Source organism: Pongo pygmaeus, chromosome 2 (assembly GCF_028885625.2).
Source record: "Pongo pygmaeus isolate AG05252 chromosome 2, NHGRI_mPonPyg2-v2.0_pri, whole genome shotgun sequence".
Lineage (NCBI taxonomy): Eukaryota > Metazoa > Chordata > Mammalia > Primates > Hominidae > Pongo > Pongo pygmaeus.
In genome coordinates this window covers 121,418,486-121,436,508 of record NC_085930.1, presented here as the reverse complement: position 1 = coordinate 121,436,508, position 18,023 = coordinate 121,418,486, and the positions used below count along the sequence as shown (strand labels likewise).

Here is an 18,023-nt window from a genome sequence, read left to right as displayed (position 1 = left end):
GGGAGGGGGGAGGAGGAAAGGACGGAGGGAGGGAAAGAGGCATGGAAGCAGGTAGGAAGGAAGCAAGCTACGTGTCCATCAACTGGGTAAACTTTTAAAAAATACGGTATCTTTGCCCAGTGGAGTACTACTCAGCAATAAAAACGAAGGAACTGATATGAACTACTTATATTCCCAACGGGATGGATCTTCTAATTTGTTATGTTGAAGGAGAATATTCTGTATTACTTCAAGTTTATGAAGTCCAAGAATAGGCAAAATGAACCTACAGTGACAGAAAGCAGAATACACTGTAGTGGTTGCCTGAGGCTGGATAGGAAGGCCCACCACGGAACTTTCTGGGGTCATGGGCACGTTCTATTTGTTGATCTCGGCGACGGTTACACAGGTGTACACATATATAAAAATCAGTGGAGCTGAACACGTAAAGTCTGGGCATCACACTGTATGTAAGTTAAACTTCAGTAAAGTGCTCTCAGCACACATCCGCAGCCGCACCCACACAAAATCCCAGGAGGCTCAGTACCAGCTGTGGTCCGGGCCTTGCCCACTTCGGAGAGGCCACGACCCAAGGCATCCGGTTTCCTCTCGCTCCATTCCAACTTCCGCGCATCTACGAGGGCCGGGACTGCCGCTACCTTTCTGGAAGGCGCCGGCCGGCCAGTCCCCGGCTGGATCCCTCCAGAGGCGGCTCCGCGTCTCCAGCAGCGGGGCAGGGACCCGGGCGCCCCGCCCTCGCCAGCGCCCGCCCCAGCCCCCGCCCCCGCCCGCCCCCGGCCCGCCCTCCGTATCTGGCCCCTGGGCAGCTGCCCCGGGAGGCGGCCAGCGAGCTGGGGCCGCGCAATGTCGCACGGAGCCGGGCTCGTCCGCACCACGTGCAGCAGCGGCAGCGCGCTCGGACCCGGGGCCGGCGCGGCCCAGCCCAGCGCGAGCCCCTTGGAGGGGCTGCTGGACCCCAGCTACCCCCGCACCCACGCGGCCCTGCTGAAAGTGGCGCAGATGGTAAGTGAGCGCGGGGCGCGAGGCCGAGGTCCTACAGGGCGTCCCGGGAAAGCAGGGGTCCGGGAGCAGACGCGCCGGGCGGCTGGACCCGGCCGGAGCCCAGGGAGCATCGCGCAGCGGGCGGGGGACCGCGTCGCTAAAGTTCGCGGCAGGCTTCCTCCGGGAAAGTTGCTGCCGCAGCCCCCGCTCAGGAGCTCAGTCCCCCGCGCTGGAGCTCAGTCCCCAGAGCCGCCCCGGCCGTTGCTCCCGCGGACCCAGGTCGCCAGGGTCGCAAGTTTCTCCGGCTACCCCCCTGCGGAGCCTGACCCGCCTACTGACTGAAACCACGGGCAAAGTTCCTTTTCGTCTTTCTTCCTCTTCTCTGGGCCGCGCCGCTTCGAACCCGAGTCGGGGGTGGAAGAGTCGCCCAGGCGGCGGCGCTGAGGCAGCGAAACCCGACCTCCTCCCCGTCCACGGCCTCCTCTTTCCTCCGAACCCAGCGCGGCAGGGCTTCCCTGCTCTGTGTGCAGTTTCGCTCGAAGGAGGAGGTCAGAGGGTCTCGCGTTCCATAGTGGGGAAAAAGAACTGGGACCGTTGAGACGGCCGTCCTGGTCCCCTGCGCCCTCAAGTTCCGAGGGAGGGCCCGGGTCTCGGGGGCTCTGGAGGGCAGGTGGTCAGTTGGGAAAGGCCTGTTCTCAGGGGCTGGTACTCATGTGAGGGAGCTAGACTGTTGAATGGGAGTCACCCGTGGAGCCAGGCAGGATGAGTGTCTGGGCTTGGATTGTGACCAACTCAGCACAAGGGCCTTCTGCCAGGGCAGACGTTGCCTGGCCAATTCTCTTGTTCCCCACTCTTTTCTTTTCTCCCCTCCCGTTTTTTTCTTCTTTAAAAGTTTGTAATCTGAAACACCTTTTCCGTTTGTATGATGTGTTTTGAAACTGGGTTGGGCTGTTTGTGACTCTCCACCATTGTAATGTTTGCACCAAGAATGGTGGGGAGGGGAGCGGTAAGTTTCAAAAAGAGGTGTGGGGAAAGGAGTGTGGGGCTAGGACAAGGTCACAGACCCAGAAGCTGGGGCCTGCTAAGGTGGACTGGCCCTAGGGGGTTGGGCACAGGACGTCTGTGCATCTATAGCACTGCCATTCCAGACACTGAGTGTGCATAAGGTGGCCATCATGTCTTGATTGGGCCAGACCTAAAGAGAAGGGGCGCTGAGTTCCTGCCTCCCTAAGAATGGTGTCTAGATAGACCAAAAGTTAGGAATGTAGAGGCATTTCAGCAACGTACAAAAAAATCTGGTGCTGAGCATTGTTGGGTTTGAGCAGGGCATTTTTTGGCCCAGGCTAAGAGATTTGATGAGCCAAGTAGACGAGACCAGCCCATCTCACCATCCTTAAAAGATGGGTTGGGGTGAGACATATCCTACCTGAGCATTGGAAGGGATGAGTTTGGTAGACAGAGAATGGGATCAGAAGCCTCCATCTTGGCCCATGAGTTTGCTAGACAAAGATATTGTGGGATGAAAAGTCTCCTTGTTGATCTATGAGTTTGGTACGCAAACATAATGGAGATGAAACCTGGGCAACATAGCAAGACCCCATCTCTACAAAAAAAATTTTAAAACCTGGTGTGGTTGGCATGGGCCTCTAGTCCCAGTTACTTGGGAGGCTGAGGTGAGAGGATTGATTGAGCGGAGAAGGTCAGTGAACTGTGCCACTGCACTAGTCTGCATGACAGAAGGAGGCCTGTCTCAAAAAAAAAAAAAAAAAAAAAGGTACAAAGAAAAGGTAATGGAGATGAGAAGCCTTCATGTGGTCCATGATTTTGATGAATAAAGATACTGGGAGATGAGAAATCTCCATCTCATTTTAAGCTCCTCAGCTAGCCTCTGGCCTGTGGTCCTTGGGCCAATTTGCAAGTGGCAAGAGTGGGGCCTGTTGTTCCAAAAAAGAGAACAAAGACTTGAAGAATTTCTTTATCTGGCTGCTTATTCTCTATGTGCTCCTCTTAAAACCATGCTGAAGAGTCTTACACCTGCCCTGGAAGATTCCCCATCACTGCTGCAGGCTTGTTTGATCAGACCCTCTGGGAGCAAAGTTGCCCTTGCAGGATGGCAATATTAGTCCTAGTTAGGGCTATCTACTTGGGCCTCTTATCTAACTCCTCCCTATTTTCCCACTTCTCCTCTTTTCTAAGACTCTGCTTGGGCATTTGAGGTTCATTTATCTTCTTTGCTGGAAAATGCTTGTTTAGCTAAGTTTTAACATTGGGGAAGGGCAGAAGCAGCTAAATTAATGCCACCCATTGGGCTCTCTTTCTATGGATCTCTCATTTTGACCATCGATTTCTCAGTTGCATACTGAACAGGTTGACCCTTTTGTCCTCAGCTTCTCATGAAATGTTTTCATCATGATCTGATCAATAAATCTGCCAACACATTGTCTTAAGAAATCATTGCAAAGGCTGTTCCACTGGAGAATGGCTTCCCTTGTCTTGGCCTCTTCTGGGTCCCCCATTACTAGAAAATGAGTTTCTAAGTGAATGTGTGTACTTGACATGTCATTTATACATGTGTAATTTTTATAATCCTCTGGCCGTGATAATTCAGTTTCTTTGGTCTTCCTTTTTAGAGTAGAGACACAGTCACAGGTTTTGACTTTTGACTTTAAAGCACTCTTTTTTTTTCTTTCTTTCTTGAGAGGGAGTCTTGCTCTGTCACCCGGCTGGAGTGCAGTGGCGTGATCTCGGCTCACTGCAACCTCCGCCTCCCGAGTTCAATCAAATCTCCTGTCTCAGCCTCACGAGTAGCTGGGACTACAGGCACGCGCCACCACACCCAGCTAATTTTTGTATTTTTAGTAGAGATGGGGTTTCACCATGTCGGCCAGGATGGTCTCGATCTCTTGACCTCATGATCCGCCCCCGCCTCTGCCTCCCAAAACACTGGGATTACAGGTGTGAGCTGCTGCGCCTGGCTAAATGACTCTTTTTTTTTTTTTTTTTTTTTTGAGAGAGAGAGAGAGAGGGTCTTGCTCTGTCACCCAGGCTGGAGGGCAGTGGTGTTATCATGGCTCACTGCAGCCTTGACCTCCTGGGCTCGGCAATTGTCCCACCTCAGCCTCCCGAGTAGCTGGGACTATAGGCACCCACCACGATGCCCAGCTAAATTTTGTATTTTTTGATACAGACGGGGTTTTGCTATGTTGCCCAGACTGGTCTTGAACTTGGGGGTTCAAGGGATCTGTCCACCTCGGCCTCCCCAAATGCTGGGATTACAGGCGTGAGCCACTGCGCCTGCATGAGACTCTTTTTTTTAATAGCTATTTTTTTTAGCCCTATTATTGTTCTTGATAATGTTCTAGTAACTACATACTATATACCATGTGTGTATAATCTCGTTAAATGTTTCTAAGAATCCAGTGAAGTAACATGTTTGATAGGTAAGGAAACGGGCTAAAGAGTTAAAGAGATACTAAAGTCACACAGCTCTTAGCAGTAGTGGTGGAATCGATCCAGGCCTAATGGCCTGATCTCCAAAACCCATAACTCTGGCAGAATTGTTGCTTGTTCATAGTTCTAGGGATATAAAAGCCACAGTGAGATAACACTTCACGCCTACGGAGATGACAACAATAGAAAATAACAAGTGATGAAGATGTGGAGGATGTGAAGAAGTTGGAACTCTGATACAGTGCTGATGAGAATGCAAAATGGTACAGCCACTTTGGGAAACTGTGCAGTTTCTCAAAAGTTACCATGTGACCCAGCAATCCTACTCCCAGCTCTACCCAAGAAAAATGAAAACAGATGTCCACATGAAGACTTACATGTTCATATGTGTTCATAATAGCATTATTCATAATAACCAGAAAATGAAAACAACACAGTTGCCCATCAAATGATCAATGTATAAACAGCAACTAAAACTAAGTGGTACATTCATACAATTGAATATTATTCAGTCATAAAAAGAGAGAATGAAGTACTGATGCATGTAACCATATAGATAATCATGAAAACACTAAGCTGTGAAAAAAAGCCAACCACAAGACCACATGTTATATGATTCCATTTATATGAAATGTCCAGAATAGGCAAATGCGTAGACACAAAAAATAGATTAGTGGTTGCCTAGGTCAGGGAGCAGGGGTTGAAAGGAAATGGGACGTGACTGCTATAATGGGTATGGGGTTTCTTTTGGGGGTGATGGAAATGTTCAAAAAATTGGTGATGGTGCCGGGTGCGGTGGGTCATGCCTGTAATCCCAGCACTTTGGGAGGCCGAGGTGGGTGGATCACCTGAGGTCAGGAGTTCGAGACCAGCCTGGCCAATATGGTGAAGCCCTGTCTCTACTAAAAAATACAAAAATTAGCTGGATGTGGTGGCAGGCGCCTGTAATCCCAGCTACTGGGGAAGCTGAGGCAGGAGAATTGCTTGAATCCGGGAGGCAGAGGTTGCAGTGAGCTGAGATTGCGTGACTGTACTCTAACCTGGGTGACACAGCGAGACTCCGTCTCAAAAACAACAACAACAAAAAAAATTGGTGATGGTGATAGTTGCACAACTCTGTGAATATATTAAAAACCACTGAGATTTACACTTTAAATAAGTAACTGGATGGTATATAATTATGTAAATAGACCTGTGGATGAGTGTGAGGGGGCAAGGTGCTCTGCATGCAGCCACTGGGTGTGGGGAGGCCACAGCTACACTTCAGGAAATCCCTGTGGTGTTCCCACCACATCCACTCCTAGAAGAAGGAGTGTCCCCTGCAGGAGTCACAAAAGCTGGGCTGAAGGGCATCCCCTGAGTGCCTGAAGGGTCTGAGCTGAAAGGGATGCCCTGGGGTCTGAAGGGGTCTAGATATCCTTGCTGTGGAATTAAGGAGACCCCAGGATAGGGCTTGTGGCCCTACCAACACTTCCTATCTATTTGTTCATTCAGCAGACATTTATAACTGCCACATTCATCTCCATTTGTGCAGAAGCAGATGACTGTGACAAAGTTCTTGCCCTCAAGTAATCTGTGGTTCAGCTTGTCATGGGAAGAGGGTCTTGTCCCAGACCCCAAGAGCTGGTTCTTGGATCTTGTGCAGAAAAAACTTCAGGGCAAGTTGTAGAGTATAGTGAAGTCAAGGCAGTTTACTAGACACTACTCAATTACAGAGTAGAGAGTCTTCAGAAAGCAAGAGGAGGAACGCACCCATTGCAAATACAATGCTTGCTTATATAGGTTATTAAAAATAGTGTACTTTATTACAAAAGCTTGTGGTCAGCTTGTGACAAGCTATTAATATTGTTACTTTCCTATGTGATTATTGATTTTAGCAAGAACTTACGAGTGTACCATTATTTTAAAAGCAGAACCTATTCTTTAAGAATACTTTTTCTTCTTGAAGAACTGGGACATTTCCATAAGTTCTAGATCTTTATTTAGTTAGTTAATATTATTAACTCGGGCCGGGTGTGGTGGCTCACACCTGTAATCCCAGCACTTTGGGAGGCCGAGGTGGGCGGATCACGAGGTCAGGAGATCGAGACCATCCTGGCTAACATGGTGAAACCCCGTCTCTACTAAAAATACAAAATATTAGCCAGGCGTGGTGGCACATGCCTGTACTCCCAGCTACTCAGGAGGCTGAGGTGGGGGAATTGCTTGAACCCGGGAGGCAGAGGTTGTGGTGAGCCGAGATAGCGGCATTGCACTCCAGCCTGGCAACAAAGTGAGACTTGTCTCAAAAAAAAAAAAAAAAAAAAAATTATTAACTCATTCCCTCAACCATGAACATCTTGTGACCAAGAGTGCCCAACCCCCTGGGAATGTAACCCAGCAGATTTGGCTTTCTCTCGGCCTTTATTCAAGATGGAGTCACTCTGGTTAGGATGCCTCTGACAAGCTGAGGGGATGAACAAGTACCAAAATTGGCTGCTCAGGAAGGTAAAAGTTCTGATAGTTGCCCACCTTATGGAAGAGGATCAGAGGGCAAAGGTGATATTTAAATTGCATCTTGACAGATGAGTCTAAGTTTTCAGGTTGGGAGTGGCTCATTTACCCCTTTAGTGCCTTTATTCAGTATATGTTTAAGTTAGAGATAAGTGATATGTTAGGGTTGGGAAGGAAAAAGATGTAGCAAGAAATGAGCCAGAATTGGGGTAATTATCTTAATCTTCTCACCTCAGACATTTAGAAATGGGTGCCATCTTATTCACTGAGCATCTGCTATGCTGTTAATCTTACGCTATGTGAAATACAGCTATTAACAAGATAGACTCTTTCTGCCTGTGCAGAAAAACAGACTGTGACATTTACATAACCGTAACATGGACAGAGAATCAGAATGTATTTCACAAGCGGCAATGATGGAAATCTAAATGTCTTCTGGGAGGTTCATTTATTTATTTGGCAAATATTTGTTGATCACCTACTGTGATCAGCTAACTAGTAGGTGATCACGACTGTGTGCTAGGGAACTGTGGAAAGAAGACAGATGAGCCCCTGCCTCTTTATACTCAAATAGAGAAAATAAACATTAATCAAAATGGTTATGAATATGTAATTACAAACCGGTTCAAAATTATGAAGGAGAAGTACTCAGTGGTATAGAGCATATACTAGGAGGTATGACCTTTTGGGGATTAGGAAGGGCGTTTCTGAGGAAGAAACATCTGATGTGAGCATGAGGAAACTGCATCACAAGCAGAAGAAAGAGCATTGGCCAGCGCAGCGGCTCATGCCTGTAATCCCAGCACTTTGGGAGGCCGAGGCGGGTGGATGGCTTGAGCCCAGGAGTTTGAGACCATCCTGGGCAACAAGGTGAAACCCGGTCTCTACAAAAAAATACAAAAATTAGATGGGTGTGGTAGCACGTGCCTGTAGTCCCAGCTACTCGGGAGGTTGAGATGGGAGGATCGCTTGGAGGTGTAGGCTGCAGTGAGTGGTGATCGCCACGGCACTCCATACAGCCTAGGTGACAGAACAAGACCCTGTCCTCCCATCCCCCCAAAAAAGAAAAGAAAGAGCACAGACCCTGGCTCTTAGTGGAGGGAGGAGTATCTCTAGGGCTGGAGGGGAGAGAACAGGGTAGGAGTATTGGGGATGAGACTGGAGGTATGCAGGGACCAGACCCCAGGGTCTGCCAAATCTTGGTGAATATATAGTCCTTAGTCTAAGAAAAATCGGCAAAGCATCATATCAACTCACCATTCATGAGGTGACTCTTAACTAGGGGCTGTACCGCCCCCTAGGGGTTATTTTGGAATTTTAAGGAACCTTTTTTTTTTTTTTTGGTTGTCACAGGAATTAGGGTTATATTACATATACATCTTATTCATTTCGGAATAGTAATACAAACTGGAATTTCGACAGTGCAATTTTGACAGTGCAAAATACTTTATATCCTAAAAGGATGTTTTGTCTGAAATAAGATTGAAGGAGCCTTCCCAGACTGGGTGCTAGGGGGAGTACACTAAGGTTTCTTGGCAGGAGAGTGGGTCCTAGAGACCCTCTAAGAGGCCTGGGCAACTCCAGGCTTCACTTTGAGAATTCACAGCTTAGGTGCCAAGTGGAATTCAGCTGTGAGGGATGTCAGCCTCTGGTCTAGCTGTGAATAGACCTGTTAGCACAGAATAGCCCAGCATCATCCAGAAGGGCCCACCCCTTTATGTTCTGCTTTAGACCTGTATGGCGGGGGGTGAGGAGGGGTCTAGTTTGGTTCCCAAGTGCAGTCTGCACACCCATGTCCTACTTCCTGGAAGTTGGAGAGTAACAAGCAGCAAAGAACCTCACTGCCAAGATTCTTTGACCTCAGCCCATTCCTGACAAGAAACTACTGTCAGTGACCAAACAAATGCAAAAATAAAATATAATAAAATAAGTTACTGGCTTTATTCCTAACAAAAGTAATACTTGTTCATTATGGAAACTTTGGGGAGCACAAGAAGAAAATAGACTCACCCACTCCCTCTTTCCCAAGATTAAAAAGTAAAACTATTTTATAGTAGATACACATAATTTTGGTGGTGGTTTGTTTTTCTTTTTTAATTGAGACAGAGTCTTACTCTGTTGCCCAGGTTGGAGTGCAGTGGTGCGGTTTCAGCTCACTGCAACCTCTGCCTCCCAGGATCAAGTGATTTTCCTGCCTTAGCCTCCCAAGTAGCTGGGATTACAGGCATGTGACACTACACCCGACTAATTTTTGTATTTTTAGTAGAGATGGGGTTTCTCCATGTTGGTCAGGCTGGTCTCAAACCCCTGACCTCAGGTGATCCACCCGCCTTGGCTTCCCAAAGTGTTAGGATTACAGGCGTGAGCCACCTTGCCCGGCTGGTGGTGTTTTTCTTTAAACAAAACTAGGATGATTCTATACATATTTTCTAAATGCTTTTCTTTTTTTTCTTCTTTTTTTTTTTGAGGTGGAGTCTCACTCTGTTGCCCAGGCTGGAGTGCAGTGGCACGGGCTCACTGCAACCTCCACCTCCCAGGTTCAAGCGATTCTCCTGCCTCAGCCTCCCAAGTAGCTGGGACTACAGATATGCGCCACCATGCCCAGCTAATTATTGTATTTTTAGTAGAGATGGGGTTTCACCGTGTTAGCCAGGATGGTCTCAGTCTCCTGACTTCGTGATCCACATGCCTCGGCCTCCCAAAGTGCTGGGATTACAGGTGTGACCCACCATGCCTGGCTGTAAATGCTTTTCTTGCAGTTTGTTTAGTATGTGGTGCATTTTGTTCGTCTGTAGTTTGGTTTCTAACAGTGCTGTCATAGCCAGTCATGGAGGTACCGTGGTTGTGTGTACCATGGTACACTGTGGCTCAGGGAGCTTCCAGTTCTACCTGCATACAAAGGAGGCTGTGATGAACCTCCATGTAGAGAATCCTGGTGTACAGATCTGTAAATAATTCTTCAAGATAAATGGCACTGACCTTTTGCAGAGAGAGAAATGAAGTGCCTCTTGCCCTTCTCAGGTGGCTGGCATAAAACAATTCTCTAGACTTTTTAACATCTAGAAATTAATGAGTGCCCCTTTATCATCCAAGAGTTTCAAGGAGCCAAGTGTGATAGTAATAGTATTTAAGCTGTAATCGTATTTTTGGTGTCTGATGATTTAGAATGACAGATCTAGATGACAGACAGACTAGAAAATTCAAAAATGCTTTTAAATGCTCTTGTATTTAAGTAATGGCCACAGTATCTGCATATATTTGAAGAATGGAAGTTCCACTCTTGTGGAAGACCTTATCTATTCAGGCTGCAGAGCTTAAGGCTTTTGTAATCACCGGCAAGAATTCCCATCCAGGACACCTCAAATAAACACTTAACAGCCCGACTGGGAATCACTGGCCAGAGTGAGGCGATAGGGATGGAAACAGCAGCCCAAAGTCCTCCAGGCTGCAGGCAGCCAGGGCGTAATGGGGTAGAGGAGGGGTTCGGGGTCGGTGTGCGCCCCATAGGTTTTCTGGCACTGCAGGGGCCCTAGAGACCCCCGCCCCCGCCAGCACGCCAGGGCCCTGGAATCCTAGGGGATTCCCTGTGTGGGCCGGTGTATTTATTTAAATTCCCGTTGCAGCGAAGGCCGCCCTTCTGCCTTCCTGCCAGCCCTGGCGCTTCCTGTGCAGCGCCACTGGACAGCCATCTGTTTCCTCCCCTCTGCCATCTGCCTCGCGCCCGGCCCAGCGTGCGGCCCTGGAAGCCTGGCTCGGCCGCCGCCCGCGCACGCTGGCCTTCTTTGTTACTACTTTGGCTCAGTGGTTTCTTGGGCTCGCTGCTCATTCCCTGGCAGGGCTCGCGGCGTCCGCGGCGACTCCTGGGATCGGCAAGGGCTTGGCTTCGAGCCCAGCGCCGGCAGCAGCCCGGGGGCTGCGGAGGGGAAAGGGGGCTGGGACGCGGTCACTGCTCCAGCCACTCCGCGCTCCTGGGCGGAAATCGCGAGCAGAGCCCGTCTCAGCCTCCTGCAGAAAACGCGCCTCACCTGGCTTGTGTTTAAATCAGCAAGGGCAGTGACGCGCCTCTTCCTTTTCCTGGGGCAGTCACTCTCCTCCCTCTGCTGAGCCCGCTCTCTTTAGTTTACTTTAAGCAAAGGTTTTGTTTGTTTATTTGTTTGTTTGGTTTTGGTTTTTTTGAGACGGAGTCTAAAAAGTCTTAAGTCTGTGGCCCAGACTGGAGTGCAGTGGTGCAATCTTGGCTCACTGCAGCCTCCTCCTCCCGGGTTAAAAAGATTCTCCTACCTCAGCCTCCCAGGTAGCTGGGGCTACAGGCGCGCGCCACCACGCCCAGCTAACTTTTGTATTTTTAGTAGAGACGAGGTTTCTCCATGTTGGCCAAGGTGATCTCGAACTCCTGATCTCAAGTGATCCACCCGCCTTGGCCTCCCAAAGTGCTGGGATTATAGGCACGAGCCACCGCGCCCAGCCAGTTTACTTTAGATGGTTAGAAAGACCGATTGATAACCAGAGAGGCGGTAACCCGCAGTTTCCACTTACTACTCCCAAAGCGTTGCCCTGAAGCTTCAGAAAAAAAGCTGTGTCATGCTCATTTATTTTATTTTATTCTATTTTGTTTATTTTATTTTATTTTTTAAGACAGTCTCGCTTTGTCGCCCAGGCTGGAGTGCAGTGGCACGATCTCGGCTCACTGTAACCTTCGCTTCCTGGGTTCAAGCAATTAATTCTTCTGCCTCAGCCTCCCAAGTAGCTGGGATTACAGGCTTCCGCCACTGCGCCAGGCTAACTTTTGTATTTTTACTAGAGACAGGTTTCACCATGTGGCCAGGCTGGTATCGAACTCCTGACCTTGTGTTCCGCCCACCTTGGCCTCCCAAAGTGTTGGGATTACAGGCGTGAGCCACTACGCCCAGCCACTCATTTTTTTAAAGAGAAAAATGAAGATCCTTCTGAAATAAATGGGAAGGGGAAAAGGAGAAGTTAATTAAATGCTTTTGGGTACAGAGTGAAGTGGAGCCTTCTGGAAAGCAGAGAGAATTACTGTATCGTGACTTCTGAATACTTTCAGTCTCTTTTTCCTCTTCAGATTTCCTTGTTCCCTGAGAAGCCAGCGTCAGCTCTCAACATTGTTTGTGAAAAAATCTACTCTTTAAACGTTTCCTCTTAAGTTATGAGAGTGGTACTTAACTAAATAATAGCACTTTGACCTCCTTAGGTGACAGCCACTTGGCTAGGTGGTTTTTGTTTTGTTTTGTTTTGCTTTTTGTTGTTCTTGTTTGTTTTTGAGACAGGGTCTCACTTTGCCACCCAGGCTGGAGTGCAGTGGTGCTATCTCTGCTCACTGCAGCCTTGACTTCCTGGGCTCAAGCGATCTTCCCGGCTCAGCCTCCCAAGTATTAACAAGTGGGGCTACAGGTGCAGGCCACCATGCCTGTCTAATTTTTTGTAGAGACACGGTTTTGCCGTGTTGCTAAGGCTAGTCTTGAACTCCTAGGCTCAAGCAATCAGCTCACCTCGGCCTCCCAAAGTGCTGGGATTACAAGCATGAGCCATGGTGCTGGCCGGGCTAGGTGTTTTTTATATGTGTTACCTTGTTTAATCCTCACAACAATATTATGAGGTGGGTCGAATCATTATCCCCAACTCACCGAGGAAACTGAGGCACAGAGTCATAAATACCGAAGGTGGATTTGGGGCCAGGTGGTCCAAGTCCACCACTTGAGCTCTTAAAAGGGCAATTTGGGGTCTTTTTTTCATGATCATTATGTTGTGTATATTTTCCTGTGTCATTAAACACTGTTTGAAAATGGTGTTGTGATCACTGCATTCGGTCCATTATTTGGTCGTACTATATAATTTGTTCATTTGGCTCTTCCTTGATGGGCAGGCTGTGGCAGATCTAGAAGGAGGTGCTATGGGACATAACAGCAGGTGCTAGTGATGACTTCATCCTTTGCCAGAGATGAATTCAGCTGGAGTGGGGAAAACTCCTCACTGGAGTATTGAACGGACTAAGTATATGCCATATTTTAGGAAGCATTTTCACATTACCCAACATAATTATTATCTTCATTTTTAAGTTCTAAGTTCCTCCAGGAAGGACTGGGAAGAGAGAGGGGATCTAAAGTTTCAATTCCTGCTCTATTATGTCTGCTGATTTTACATGCAATTTCCCTTTGTTTAACCTTTTCTTTCCTTCTTTTTTTTTGGAGACAGAGTCTCACTCTGTTGCCTAGACTGGAGTACAGTGGCTCGACCTCGGCCCACTGCAACCTCCACCTCCCAGGTTCAAGCAATTATCTTGCTTCAGCCTCCTGAGTAGCTGGGATTACAGTTGCACGCCACCATGCCCTGCTAATTTTTGTAATTTTGTAGATACAGGGTTTCACCATGTTGGCCAGGCTGGGCTCGAACTCCTGACCTCAAGTAATCCCCCCTCCTTGGCCTCCCAAAGTGCTGGGATTACAGGTGTGAGCCACCGCGCCCGGCCTGTTTAACTCTTCTAATGACTCTGTGGAGTATTCAGTTTTTCCTCCTTTTGGTTGAACATAAGCTGAGAGGTTAAAAGTTAAATACATAGCTGTCCAAAGTTGAATACATCTGTTAAGTGTGGAGCCAGCATTTGAACCCAGGTCCAGCAAGTCTTCTTTTTCCACTGTGGTGTGCTGTCTCTCCATGTATGGAAAGCAGTCTCCCACACTAGCCCACCATGGTACGCACACCTGAGGGTGACTCCCAGTCAGTCACATCCTGTATAAGTCCATCCTCTTGAGTGTGAGTGGAATCTCTGACTTTCTTCTAACCAATGGAATATGGCACAGGTGGCAGGATGTCATATGCCAAGGTGAAGGGATGTTGCAGATGCAGTTAGAGTCCCAAAGGAGTTGATTCTGAGTTAAAAGATTTTCCCCAGGTGGGCCTGCCCTCATCAGGTAAAAGCCTTAAAAGAAGTACTGGGTCCTTCCCAAAGGGAGAGAGTCTCCTGCTGGCTCTGAAGAAGTAAACTGCCTTGTTGAGAGAGGGCCTGTGAGGGGCCACATCACAAGCATCCAAGGGTCATGCCTAGAAGCCAGAGCAGCCCTCAGCTGACAGCCAGCAAGAAAATGGGCCTTCAGACCTATGGTTACAAGAAACTGAAAGCCACTAACAGCCATGTGAGCTCAGAAGAGGACCCCAAGCCTGGCCATCCTCTTGTTGCAGTCTTGTGAGACCCTGAACAGTGGACTTCTGCCCAGACTCCTGCTCCGTGGAAATTGTGAGATGATAAATGAACGTTGTGTTAAGGTGCCAAGTTTGTGGTAATTGGTTGTGCAGCAGTAGATAACTAATGGACTCACAAAAGCCTTTTTATCCTGCATCAAAGCTGAATCTCTGATGGCTGCTCCTTAGCAAGGGAAGATGGAGCAATAGCAGTGCAGGGGGCAGCAGGTGCAGTGGCCATGTTTATCACTGGGCTATGGTCACATATCATTAGATTCCTGTGGAGTAAATCCATGTGTTAAGTTATTGCTCTTGGCATCCTGTGGCCTGTTTTACGTGCAAGAGCTCATTCATCATTACAATATCCCTATGAGATGTTAGTATTCCTACTTTACAGATGAGGAAACTGAGGCAGGGAGTTTAAATATCTTGTCTGAGCCAAGCGTGGCGGCGCGCTCCTGTGGGCCTATCTACTCAAGAGGCTGAGGCATGAAGATTGCTTGAGCCCAGGAGTTCAAGGCTGCAGTGACCTATGACCTATGCCACTGCACTTCAGCCTGGGTGATGGAGCAAGAACCCATTTCTTGAAAAATTAAATAAACAAACAAATAAATATCTTGTAAGTTATACAAACTGACTCCATCTCCAAGCTGTCAGCCTCTTCTCCGTGGTGTTTTCTTGGAGCAAGTCCAAAGCAAAATCCTGATGCCAACAGTAACTATGGTTGTACATTGTTAAGTTGTATTTACTTTTTTGAATAGATAATGTTTACACGATCAAGATTCAGAATGTACCAAAAGTCCCCCAATTATCAATTTTCCTCTCTGGAAATATACAGGAGGCTACTGGTGATACCAGTTTCTTGTGTAACCTTTAGGAGTTATTTCACACTTCTGTGTGTGCCTCTCCTCCTGTGCCAGATAAGAGCATACCTACGCCCACTGCTCTATACTTTTATTACCTAACTTTCTGACTTGGAGGTAATTCCATATCCATTCAGAAAGTGTCCTCCTTTTCCTCCTTTTTTATAGCTGCATTGTATTCCAGAGAATGGATTTACTGTATTTATTTAACTAGTCCCCTACTGACAGCCATTTAGGGTATTTCTCCCTTTTGTTATCTAGCCGTGCTGTAATGGTTACTCTTGTACATATCATAGTCTTGTGTATGTACAAGAATATGAGAAGGAGCAACTCCTGGAAGTAGAGGACCTGCACCCAATGTTGCATGCTTTTGAACATTTTTTCATGTCTTCTGAAACTCAGCTTCTCAAACATCAACTTGTGATCATCTCCTAGTGGGCTTTAGGGGTCTTCCATGTCTGCTGTCATGGAGAAGGACTCTACTTAGTGTTGAGACAGTGTTCAGAGTTCCACTGCTCTCATATCCCACTCAAATTTCTTTAGCATATTAGGAACCAGCGGAGTGTAAGTAGGGAACAAGAAGACCTGCTTGACTAGCATTTTTCTTAGTGTTTCCCAACGTTCGTTACAGGGAGTGTTCAAGTTAGCTTCCCTAAAAGCAGAACTAGTAGATATGGGGATTCTTGTGCAGCTGGTTTATTGAGCGAGGAAAATAAGCAAGGGTAGAAAGAACAAGACAAAGAAGAGTTTCAGAAGCCCAGCCTCAGTCTGATTCTATGGGGAACACTGGAGAGTGAACTGCACCACAAAGATTGCCCTGTTTTGAGGCAAGGGAGCTGGGCTTTTGTATACCTTTTGTTGCCTACAGACCAGAAAGGAGGGTACATAAACTCCCAGGGATCTCTGAATCAGACAGCTCTAGTTGTCAAAGGGAAATCACTAGCAGAAGGGTGCAGGCATAACGCGTTAGCAGCAGCACCCGCAGTAGCTGGGGGATGGATGCACAGACCTGGTGAAAGGGAACCTGGGAATCTGAACAGGGCACCAAGGGAGTCCCTGCTGATATTCCATAGGAACCATTTGAATTGTAGAATAGCCTCCCATCTATCTGGTGTCTGCCAAAGCTTTAAGCTGATGTACTTTGGGGACATACAAATCTGACCGCACCTTCCTTCTGCTTGCAAACCTGGCTTATTTGTTTTCTTGCCCAGGCATGCCCCTGGATCTGCCATGCCAGGCAGCTGCCTTACAGATCTCATAAGATTTTTGGTGTTACTTTTTCCTGTCCACTGAAAGAGTTGTGTTATATTTTTCAACTCTCATTTGAAACAAGGGAAGGGAAAAAAATGTTTACTGAACAGAAAATAAAAGTTAATAGGAAGCAAAATTATTTCTGCAGCCTTTTACAGGAGAGTTACAAGAAATGTCACAGTAACACAAATAACTCGACCACATCTTTTGTAACTCCTTGGAAAGCCCTAAGGCCACAACCACAGAAAAAGTTTCCTGCAGATCAGATATTTGATTTCTGGAGTGGGGGCCTTCATGACACATACTGTTTTCACCTGGGAAAGGTGAAAGAGGCAACACAGACCCTTGTGTTGATAATGTGACATTGGTTTTTCAAGGGTTCCTCAGTGTCCCCATTATCAAGCAGTGCGTCTTGTTTTCTGGTACCATGTTGAGCAAAGGAAAGAACTCTGTAGCATCACATGCATCCCCTGGGCCTGATGGGGGTCTGCGTGCTGACGGGAAGTCTACTAGGTTTGTGATGACGTATATCCTGAATTTATGGATGTGATCACTACCGTAACTTATAGTTGCCTTACTGTAGTTTAAGGATAAAAGATTATTTTCCAGATGTAGTGGGTTGAGTGATGGCCCCTCAAAATATGTATCTTACTTCCTCAGAACCTGAGAATGTTCCCTTACTTGGAAAAACAGTCTTCTCACGTGTAATTAAGTTAAGGATCTTGAAATAAGGGGATCACCCTGGATTATATGGGTGGACCCTAAATCCAGTGACATGTGCCCTTGTAAGACACACACAGAGAAGGTGATGGTGATGTGAAGGCCAGGCAGAGAGTGGTGATGTGGCAAGGAAGTCTCTCCCAGAGTCTCCAGAGGGAGCACTGTCCTGCTGATGCGTTGACTTTAGCCCAGTGATAGCAATTTCAGACTTCTGGCCTTGAGAACTGTGAGAGAATAGATTTCTGTTGTTCTAAGCCACCAAATCTGTGCGCTTGCTATGGTAGCCACAAGAAATTAATATAATCAATTAAATATTTTCCATTACAATCAGATTCTAAAAATCTTCAACGTTGTAGACTGTAGACATTTAATATTTTCTCCTTTTAGAGGTGCTTTGCTCATTTCTAGGAATTAACTTTCGGAGAGGTGATGGCCACGCTGTCTGCCTCTCAGAATGGCAATGACATCTCATCCACTTTGAGTACATCTTTTTCCTTGATAGCTTATTTAATGAGAGAAGCAGTCCTTGAATTTCTGCTGAGAAAAACGGAACAATAAAGACAGAAGAAAACATCAGAGAGTGGTTCTCAGATGGCAGGGTGAGGGCAAAAGATGGAAAGGACGTTCCAAAGAAGCAATGCTTCTAGCCTTCCACAGACGATGAATAAAGTATCCCCAGATTCCCCCAAACCATCAGAATGCCAAATAAATCTTACTGCATCCTAGTAGAATCTTTAAAGATGACCTACTGCAGCCCAAAAACATATGTATTAAAGTGGTCAAATTAGCATTGCTTAATCTACTACTTGTGAATTGGTTGCTATCTTTTTAGTGTTTGTAGAAGTATCAGATGATTTAAGTCTCTTATATATTTTTGTAACTTTTTTTTTTTTTTTTTTTTTTTTTCCCAGACAAAGTCTCGCTCTTGTCGCCAGGCTGGAGTGCAGTGGTGCAATCTCGGCTCACTGCAACTTCCACCTCCGGGGTTCAAGCGATTCTCTTGCCTCACCTCCCGAGTAGCTGGGACTACAGGCACGCGTCACCATGCCCAGCTAATTTTTTGTATTT

At 47.1% G+C, this 18,023-nt stretch overlaps 1 protein-coding gene across 3 annotated transcripts in view; it reads left to right on the top strand.

Annotated features, from left to right (window-relative positions):
• Positions 1-601: 601 nt before the first annotated feature.
• Positions 602-18,023, top strand: part of CMTM7 (CKLF like MARVEL transmembrane domain containing 7) — a 66,455-nt gene continuing 49,033 nt past the window's right edge. The window contains exon 1 of one of the 3 annotated variants that reach the window (XM_054482600.2): positions 602-1,002. In XM_054482600.2, the coding sequence (XP_054338575.1) occupies positions 844-1,002 (159 nt within the window). In that variant the 5' untranslated portion in view covers positions 602-843. The remainder of the gene's footprint in view (positions 1,003-18,023) is intronic. The other 2 variants (XM_063662087.1, XM_054482602.2) reach the window with 2 other exon arrangements.